At 37.1% G+C, this 10,453-nt stretch overlaps 1 protein-coding gene across 3 annotated transcripts in view; it reads right to left on the bottom strand.

The window, feature by feature from the left end:
• Positions 1-907: 907 nt before the first annotated feature.
• kank1a (KN motif and ankyrin repeat domains 1a) overlaps positions 908-10,453 on the bottom strand; it is a 279,556-nt gene continuing 270,010 nt past the window's right edge. For all 3 annotated transcript variants that reach the window (XM_059969953.1, XM_059969955.1, XM_059969956.1), the window contains exons 8-12: positions 9,339-9,558; positions 6,501-6,643; positions 4,980-5,180; positions 2,779-2,877; positions 908-1,808 (exon numbers count right to left, since the gene is read on the bottom strand). In XM_059969953.1, the coding sequence (XP_059825936.1) occupies positions 1,746-1,808; positions 2,779-2,877; positions 4,980-5,180; positions 6,501-6,643; positions 9,339-9,558 (726 nt within the window). In that variant the 3' untranslated portion in view covers positions 908-1,745. The remainder of the gene's footprint in view (positions 1,809-2,778; positions 2,878-4,979; positions 5,181-6,500; positions 6,644-9,338; positions 9,559-10,453) is intronic.

The raw sequence follows: 10,453 nt of genomic DNA, 5'->3' as shown, positions 1-10,453 counted from the left end.
GGTCCAACGTGTGTTGTTGGCAGGCTGCCTATAAAATGAGGACAGGTTGGGGAGGGTTTTCCCTTGTGGAAGTTGATGCCATTCTCTTGTGAATACATCAGTTAAGGATCTTAATCAGAGGTTTTAGAGCTGTTCCCTGAACTGCAATATGGATCTATGAGTAGTGGGCAGCATCTTCACTATGCTCTACAGGAATGCAGGAAGCAGCAATAACTGCTCATCAAGTTAGAGGCCTCTTTAAATCTTATGAACACCTGTAACTCCATTATCTGGGAATGGCACCATGAATTGCTCTCCTCAAACGTTGCTGCCACCAAAGTTCATCTTCATTTTATGTTTGCAAAGTGATAGTATACAGGCCTAATCAACAGGGCCTCAACAAAGCCCACTGTAGTGAGGACCAATGTCAAACATGGCATATCATTGGCTAGACATATTCTTCAATATATTTCAGCTAAATTATGCAGTTCAGTACTTGAACTGAATGAAGCTGATCTTTGAAAACAATGAGAAACTGTTCAACCTATGGCAACAGTGCTTATTTACCAAATACAATGTATTGTGACAGTTAAATTAAAACTTATTTGCTCAACTACTTCTGTCCAGACAATATCAAAGAGTTAAAGAGTGAATGACCCAGAAGCACTCAATGTGAGAAATTCAGTATGTTCAACGCTGTCCAAGTTAAATTAGATTTCTATTTGCCCTGTGTTACCACCTTCAGTATTTGTGAAGATCTGACCGAATTTTTTTTGACGGAAATTACTGGTAATTGCTGCTGGCTTCACCACTCTGCTTTGATTCAATCCAAATTTGATCTGAAATGAGCAAAGGATCTGAGCTATTCCTGGAGCTGATTTATGGTCAGAATTTATTTTAAATGGCATTGATTTAACGAAACAACAAATTAGCATAATGGAGCTTTTATTCTGAAAATATGGCAAGGATCTAAGGCACTTCAAACATTTAAATACACACTGCAATTAAATGTAACAAAATTGCAGTCTTATAAATATGCACATAAATCCATGTACAGGCCTTTAACTGGACAGGTCGATATACAAATAATATCTCAAATTGTCACTAAAATCAATTTAGATACAAATTCTAAAAGAAATTGAAAAGCCATGTTCAATAGTAAATTGTTATTCATGTAAAATTCACTTCAGGCTACATATAAATGAGTTTGACAATACTGTATGATATAATTTTTAATGATACAAATGATCTTGTTTGATATAAAAATTTCAACAATCCAAGATACATTTCTGTGAAAGAGGGAAACCTAAATAAAGGTATCCCCTCATGTCACCTTAATTATAATGTCATCATTTTATTCTATGTTTTCAGAAAATATAAATAGTATTCTAAAAGTATGACACATCTTTTAATGGAAGTTTATATAGACAAAAAATATAGATTACAACTTCTAACAGTGAACGCAGTCAAATAAAACTGTCACATGTGTGATCACTGAGAACTAAAAGACGGGATCTGAAAAGGCTTGCTACAGCAGCATAGTTTGAGGCAATAGTAATGTTGTGAATAGTGAAGAGAGAATAACACCAGCTCCCATAATGCTTTCCAGTTTAGACGCTAGTCAGTGGATTGACAGAACTACCTTTAGTACTACTGCTAGAAATATTTTTGCTGGTGAACTCAGGCACACATATACATTCAGTATCTGTCAATATTAACAATACATAGCAGCGTGGTACAAGATCAGGTGAATGGCAGGTACTAAATCAATCAAATTTGCTTCGTCGAGTTGGACTTGGAGAGGTTTTCCTTCCTAACCTGGGTGTTCCCTATTGAAATAAGAGCAGCAGATTTAGGAACCAGAAATGTATAAACATCTTCAACTTAAACAAATTATTATATATAAACTAGTAAACTATATTTTCTCAGGGTTCAAACATTAATACACCTTTAAATTAGAAATGTCACGTGGAAGACTGGCAAAAATAGAGATGACTTTGCTCAATATTATAATCAATCTATACTGTTCCAATGCAATTTATTTCCGTTCTGTTCTTAGTTTTTTAATCCTGCTAAGATTTAAGTACAACATTAGGTACAGATATATCTTCTTACAAAGTAGGAGATTAGGTAGAATCATCTGCAAAGTATACAATAGAATGCCAGAAGGTCTGAAACTTCAGCTAACGATAAAGGTCTCATGGTCAAAATTACATAGAACAGAGATTACTCTGATGATAAATACACTTCTAAATTAAAAATGTAACTTTGCAACTAAGTGGCAAAATAGATTCTTATTCTCAATCGTCTTATCAATAACCAGCATTTGTGTAGTCCTTGGTTAAGAGAAATAAGAATGGACTGGAACAAAGCAGATGTTGGAAATTCAAAACAAAAACTGGATGCACTCCACAGACCAGGCAGCATCGGTAAGGGAAATAGAGTTGACATGTCCAATTGAGAACCTGCCATTAAAACTGGTTTTTTAAAGTTGCAGACCAAAGTTGTCAAGGTAACAAATGTGGTAAAAGACAAGCTTCATGCAGGCATTTCCTTGACAGGTCAAACAGAAGTAAAATCAGTTAATCAAACAGATACTAAGCAACATTACCCAAGAATATGGCTAGGGTGTATTATGGAGATCAGAGGGATAAAAATCTCAGCATCTTAACTGTAGCTACTAAGCTAAAATATCTCACCAGGATATTATCGGTGAAGCAAGGCATGCTTTTTAACCAAAGGACATTTATTCACAGATCATATGAGCTCTAAATATAAGCACAATAAAAAATAGCTCACCGGTGACGATGCTTTGGAGAAGTTTACATGAGCATAAAGCAAGACCCCTATATCCTTATGGCCAGCCTCCAGAGCAATGGATAATGCTGTACTTCCATCCTGAAAACAAAGAGAGAATGAAATTCATTTAAAGAAGCTACTCAAATATCTGCACATTTCAAAATGAGAAACGCCCCAAATAAATGAGAGACTTTAAAATACTCAAAAAGGAACCAAATAATTTGCACCAAGAAGAAATTGATAACATAAATGACCTGATAGGGCTAAAGACAATTTAGCAACATTGACAGGTATTGTAGCTTTTCCTTTAGCTGGACTGTTCCAGCTCTTGAAGAATATTTGTGATGAGATGAGGTTGTGTGCATGAACTGGACTGTAACCATTTTGAATATATTAATCAAGACTGGCTTAAAAAGCAATTATATGCAATCACTGACAGTGTAAGATTTACAGTAAGAGTGCTGGAAAAAAGATCAAGCCATTTTCTAATTGTTCCAAATATGTCCTATTATAGAATTTAATAGAGAAGGTGGTAGTTCATTTTTGGGGGCTTTGTAATTGCTTGCTTGGTGGGTGGAGGGTGCCATTGCTTTTTTTTTGTTGAAGTGGGGAGGGGGCGGTCATTGATTTGCTGCTGCTTGTGTGTGATAAGGGGAGTGGGGGGGCTTTGGAATTCTAATGTTTTTACTGTCACTCATTCTTTGGGGTACTGTTCCATTTTCGTGGATGTCTGTGAAGAACAAGAATTTCAAGATGTATATTACATACATGAAACTATTGAACTATTGAGATTACCTCATCAGTGTTTAAGCTGCAAGGGTTAAGTAGTGATGCCTCCTCACAAAAGGAGCTTCACTCAAGTAACATATCAGAAAGACTTTGGGACTCCACACAGATCCTCTTTGCGTTGTGCTTAATTTGCACAAATCATAACCGCATTTCTAGGTATGAGCCAAATCACCCAAACTTCTTAAAAAAATGGACCTGGCAATAGCGGGAATGTATGGCTGTTACGGATAGATTAGTTTGAAAAGGTTGAAAGGCTCTCTTTCATAAACAAGATTATTTATAGTTTCAGTCAATATTGTTTCTCCATTTTGTATTGGATTTCATTCTTTCCTCTCTTATCACCATGCTGACACTTCCAACATGGAAATTTCCACTCATTATCTGGTTTGCTAGTAAAAAAACTTGTGTTACAATTTGGCTCTTGAGCCTCCCTGCACAGACAACATTACTCTCCTGACATATTTACTCACACTGTAAGAAAGGATCTGGATTCACATGATACTACACAAGCCAATATGATGACAATAATTAATAATAACATAACTAATTTAAAATTTTCATGACTTCCACTGTAACAATTTTCTGATGCATTTGTAGGAAGACATTGATTTGGAATATCTGCTTGTAATTTCATCATTCTGAATGTAGACAGCAGAGTCTTGCTTCTGGTATAGCATCCTGAAGAACTCAGACCGAGTATATTTTAACCAGTAGATCTCAGAACATTCTCCATTCAGCCTTTTAGATTTGCTGGTGTCGAGTACAAGAACGCTGGGAGACTTGTGAAAGGTCCACTATTACCAAGGCTAGTCTCACCACCACAATCACTGCTCTGGCTAAACGCAGCACAAAATGCATTCATTTCTGTTCGTTTTAAAGTTCAGAAGAGCTTTCCATCCAGTATGAATACACCACAGATAGGGATTTATTCATTAACAGCTTGAAGAAAATAATCAAGGAGATGCGTTCCATAGCTACGATGGATGTGTTAATTTTATCTGGTAGAAACTCAATAACTGAAACCCTGTGACTTGCAAGTGTGGATGGACTATGTGATGGGGAAGAGATTAATGCAGCAGTCTCTGCAAGGAAACAAACAAGAGTAAATGAAAACAGGTCATTTACCCAGTGTTGTTCTACAGAAACAGCAGTTGACAGCAACCATACTAAAGTGGAGCTTCACAGCTCTCAAATACTTCTTCTGCTCTTCCTTGGTCAGTGACTTGCTGGGAGACAGTTAATCAGATTTGTCCACTCAGTCAGGGCAGGTCAAATGTACTTTAAAAATATTTGATACATATTAAAGAGAGATTTGCATGAAGAGAGTCTTCTAATCTGTCTAATGGCCAGAAGGATCTGAATAAACAACAAACATGTAGATCTTTAGGTGGAACATCTTAATCGTAACTTACGTTGTCAGCTAGGGTGGAATCGCATCCAGGTTGGGCTAGGAGAAGCTTAACGATCTCCACATGCCCATGTTCACTTGCACACATCAGTGCTGTAGACCCTTCATCGTCCTGGATGTTGACATCAGCAGCACAGAGGAGAAGAGCTTTCACCATGTCCATTCGACCATGGCTCACTGCGAGCATCAGCGCTGTCTGACCAGCCTAAAACAAACAACGATAATAACTTAGGGATCTGATAGTTATATACATTGTAAACCATTTGCATGGTGGAAAAGACAATCTCACATCCCTGCCATTTGGAGTGGAACCAAATGCTTATTAATGGAGTTATAGGTAACCATAGTAAGAGGTCCATATTATACAAACACAAAATTACAAAAGAACTCACCAGACCTCTCTGACAATACTACATTATTTAAACGTTAATCTTGGTTGTTCTGAAAGCTCATGCACAATTTCATTGAAATCATATATAGTCCAACTTCAATTCCACCAAATCCAGGATCACCTGTACCCCACTGTCTAATTAGTCTTTTTTGCTTAACATGCCTTAATACTTCTCAGCTTGAAAAATCAGATTAAACATATTTACCAAACTTTTGAGAAACTCTCAAATTTCCACGATCAATGAGAAATGAACATTTTACTAATTTTAAGACAGTCCCCCTCCTCTGAATTTTTTCACCAGAAGAAATAGTTTGTCTGCAATTACTGCACATTCTTCAAAAATTAAAATAAGATTACTATCTCCGCCCACTAATGGAATGGAACTATGTTTATACAAGCATTCCTCAATTTAATCCTGAGATCAGGAATCATTCTGGCGAATCCAAACTGTACCCTCCCAAAAGTTAACATATCCTGCAGAGGTGACATTGCCCAAAAATAAATACAGCACTAAACCTAGGATGTGGCCAGTGTTCCGTACAGCTTCCTTTATATTCCTACTCTTTTGGGATAAAGGCAAATATTTTATTACTGTTTATAATTACTCTTTGGTTTCTAATATATGTTTAAGGCTAAAATATTAATGCAAACATATTAGTATTGAAAAAATGTAGTGCAAGATTCCAGTAAGTTAGGTGTTCATGAGGCAAAAGAGCAAGTGAGCCACAGAAAGAATAAAAGGAAGAGAAATCCAAGGTACAATGTGATTGTTAGATTTGAAAGGTGAGTTTACAAATCAGATCTCTGATATAATTTTTGGTTATTTTCACAAGAGTTGGTGTCAAAGCAGGCTGGAATAGTCTAGTTGAACCTTTATTTTTTTTAGGATGAAAGAAGAAATTAATGGATGTTGTACGAGAGTACCTGCTACAGAACAGTTAGCTTCATCTGAAAACAACTTCATTACTAGTGCACTGGGTCAAAGTCTCTTAAATTCAACACTTAGTAGTATTTTCCCATTCCCCAAATAGAGAGCCAAAAGATATAACGAATGGTTTCCTGTTGAATGGAAAGATTGTGATTAAGAATTTCCTTCTGATTTCTCAAAGGAGTAAAATACGAGAGAAAAGTCACCTGACTGGCTTTGGCATTCACATCTCCTTGACTAAATAGCTCATCGACAATTTTCATGTCTTTCTCATTTTCCACTGCAGCAAGAGCAGCGAGCATGATGGGAGTATAGCCAGCTTTATTCTGCTGATTAACATTGCATACATCTGCAATAAAGTACATAACACTTCAAACTATAGTGACAAAATTAATATCAACCATTCTTATCAATATCAGCCATCAAAGTCACTGAGGCAAAAGTGGAACATTCATTTTCATTGTCCTCCAGTATTAATAAGAACTTATTGTTTAATTAGATAATACAATAGAACAAACATTGGGACAGAACTTACTGTGAAGATTATGGTGAACTCATTATACTAATTGTTATTAACATACAAAGCAGGCAGTAATTTAAAGTGCAGGAGATGTGCATCAAAGTACACAAATTCAGAAACCACTAATCAAGATGGATTGTACTACTGACAGCTCTGTAAATTGGACTTTACCCTGTAGCTCCCAATTCCAATTCAAAGAATGTTTTTTTTTAATTTTTATATTTATTTATTTAAAATGGACATTGTTGGAATTTTCTGCTTATTCTTAACTGCCCCAGAATTGAGAAGTGGGTTAACCACATTGATGATGCTTGAGTCAAAAATATGCCAAATCAGGTGAGATTGCCAAATTTCCTAAAGGTCATTTCTGAAGCAGAAGGATTTTTGCAATCCAGTACTTGGTGTTGCTGGGATTAGTTTATAAACAAATTTCAAAATGGTTGCCATAAGTGATTCTAACTCGTATACCTAGACCAGCAGTTAGCGCACTGTGCTGTTGTAAACCTAACTATATGATGGGTACAAATCCAACTTGCCACAGAAAATTAGAGCTTTTTCACTCCAAATGTCCATCATTAAGGAAACACAGAATTATACCTGTAGACGGCATCCTGTTGTTTGGCTCTCGAGCTTACAGTAACTTCCCATGTAAAATCTCACAAAGGAAGAGCCATTAGCTTACCACCTTTAGTAAATTAGCATTCTACCTAGATAGTTCACCTAAGTTCATTACAATAGTTGTGAGCCAATAACAAACCTGTCATTTGAACATAGTAAGAGGGATTCATGTTAATTTTCAAGGAAAGGCATCTTTTTGCCAATTTAAAAACCTGTACTGGGAATAATTTTATAATGTATCAAAGATGCACTTTACTTTTCTAGCTTCTCTAAGAAAGCCAGAAGAACATCCTCTCAGTTCCCATCAACACTGCTTTTCCTTCTGTTTACCCACTTCTTCCTCTCCCAAAGATATCCGATAAGGGCAGTGAAATAGAAATGTGGGCTTAACATTTCCGCATGGCGTTCCTCATGGGTCAGCACTGGGACCGCTACTTTTCACATTGTTTGTCAGTGATTTGGATAATGGACTTGCAGGCTTTGTTGCAAAGTGTACAAATGATACGAAGACAGGTGGAGGGGTTGGTAGTGCTGAGGAATTAACGCAATTGCAGCAGGACTTAGACACATTGGAAGAATAGGCAAAAAAGTGGCAGATGGAATACAGTGTTAGAAAATGTATGAATATTCATTTTGGTAAAAGGAACAACAGTGCAGACTATTATCTAAATGGCGAGAATGTTCAAAAATCAGAGGTGCAGAGGGACTCATGAGTCCTCGAGTAAGACTCCCAGAAGGTCAGTTTACAAGTTGAGTTTGTGGTAAAGAAGGCCAATACAATTTTGGCATTTATTTCAAAGGGAATAGAATACAAAAGCAAGGAGATAATGCTGAGTGTTTAGATAATGCTGAGACACTAGTCAGACCACACTTGGAATATTGTCAACAGTTTTAAGCCCCATATCTCAGAAAGGACGTGTTGTCATTGGAGAGAGTCCAGGGGAGGTTCATGAGGATGATTCCAGGAACAAAGGGGTTAATGTATGAGGAGCGTTTGGCAGCTTTGGGCCTATACACTGGAATTTAGGAGGATGCATGGGGATCTCATTGAAACCTACCAAATGTTGAAAGGACTAGATAGGGTGGATGTGGAGAGGATGTTTCCTATGGTGGAGGTATCCAGAATTAGAGGGCACAGCCTCAAAACTGAGGGGGCGACCGTTTAGGACAGAGGTAAGCAGGAATTAATTTTAGCCAGAGAGTAGTGAACCTGTGGAATGCTCTGCCACAGAGTGCAGTGGAGGTCAAATCCGTGGGCATATTTCAGGTGGAAGACGATAGTTTCCTGATTGGTCAGTGCATCAAATTATATGGCGGGAGGGCAGGTGTACGGGGTTGAGTGGGATCTGGGATCAGCCATGATGGAATGGCAGAGCAGACTTGATGGGCTGAATGGCCTAATTCTGCTCCTATGTCTTGGTCTTATGCCTGATCTTTAGGCTGTTTAAAAATCCCAGCCATGCAAAGCAAAAAAAAATCCTAATATGTATCAAGACATTTAAATATGGCATTCATTTACCTACTTGTTCAAGTATATTCTAGTAAGTAAACATCAGAAAAACATTCAAACAAGTGGAGCCACTTCTGTACCAATTAAAGCACCTGAGGCATCAGGTTTACATTGTGATTTCAGAACCATCCGCGAAAAACATTTAATGAACTTTATATTTGAACCTTTACAGTCCTCTTGTAATTAAAATATTCAATTTATGTAAAAAGAAACGTAAACTTCCAACTATGCAACAAACTATTTATCAGAATAAAAATTGTAAAAAAATCATGTTCTTTATTTATAATGTTCCATGATAGATTGCAGAAAAGGCGCAAGGCCCATAGATAAGCAGATACAAGTATATCTGTTAAGCAGTGATAACAATAATGGGCAAATGCAAAACATTCAACATACTTGCATCAAGAAGTAACTTCACAATTTCAAAATTTGAGTGAGACACACTGTAGTGAAGAGCTGTATTGCCATTTCCATCGGCCATGTTCACCACGTGTTTCAGGATATCGGGCGAGATCTCCCTGAATCCACTCAGGTAATCCTCCACCATGATGGGAACTGCTGACTTTTGACTAGACACACGGAACCATTCATGCTGCACGTAGTTTAGACAGGGTCTCTGTGAGAGACACACACAAACATATTATTAGGGAATATGAAATTTTGAGAGCCAAAAATAAAAACCTTGAAATTTGTAATGTAAACAGAGCTTCCTGGAAGAACTTGGTCTTGTGACAGAAACAGAGATAATGTTTCTGATCAATGACCTTTCATCCTATAGCTAACTATCCGGGTATAATTAAGATTTTAAAATACTGCTGAATGAAATAGTGGTAAAATAAATTTTAAGAATCAATGACAATAAATTTTAGCTTTAAACTAGCAAAACATCCTAGAGAGCTTCAGATAGTGTGTTATGAAGTGAAATTTAACAGTTACTTGAGAAGCATCTAAACATTTGTTAAACAAGTAGGTTGTTAGGAGCCTAAAAAGGGACAGTGAGAGAGGAAAGAGGAGTGGGGAAGGGCAGGAACACTACTTGGATGTTGTTATGGATACTGTTAGCAGCTGATCTCACAACTCCTAGTGACAAGAGTGATCAATATTGAAGAATATCAAGAGCTCAGAAATAGATTATAGCTACTCTAGTTGGTTGCAGAAACTTAGAGATAGGGACAGAAAAGCCATGATAGCATTTGTAAACAAGGATTAATATTTTTAAATTGAGGTCTGATCAAAATTGCAAACAGCGTGGTTCAGCTCTAAATGCTTTCCAGGAAGGGGGCTGTACTGTACATCATGGTTAGGTGATGGAATTTGTCATGGGCATTGAAACAAATCATCCAGATCTTGCTGGCATGAACCAACCTGAACTCTGGTGGCATGGCAGAAAGTGTGGCACTGCATCCAATAACACAACACCCACAATACAATAACACAAAACACTCTAAAAGGTTCAGGAGGAAGCAAAACCACAGATGTACCAGCTGCCACAACAGAGAGGATGTTTAAGG

The sequence above is a fragment of the Hypanus sabinus genome, chromosome 5 (genome assembly GCF_030144855.1).
Source record: "Hypanus sabinus isolate sHypSab1 chromosome 5, sHypSab1.hap1, whole genome shotgun sequence".
NCBI classification, from domain to species: Eukaryota; Metazoa; Chordata; class Chondrichthyes; order Myliobatiformes; family Dasyatidae; genus Hypanus; species Hypanus sabinus.
The sequence above is the reverse complement of the archived record's forward strand: the minus strand, read 5'-3'. Positions and strand labels throughout refer to the sequence as shown.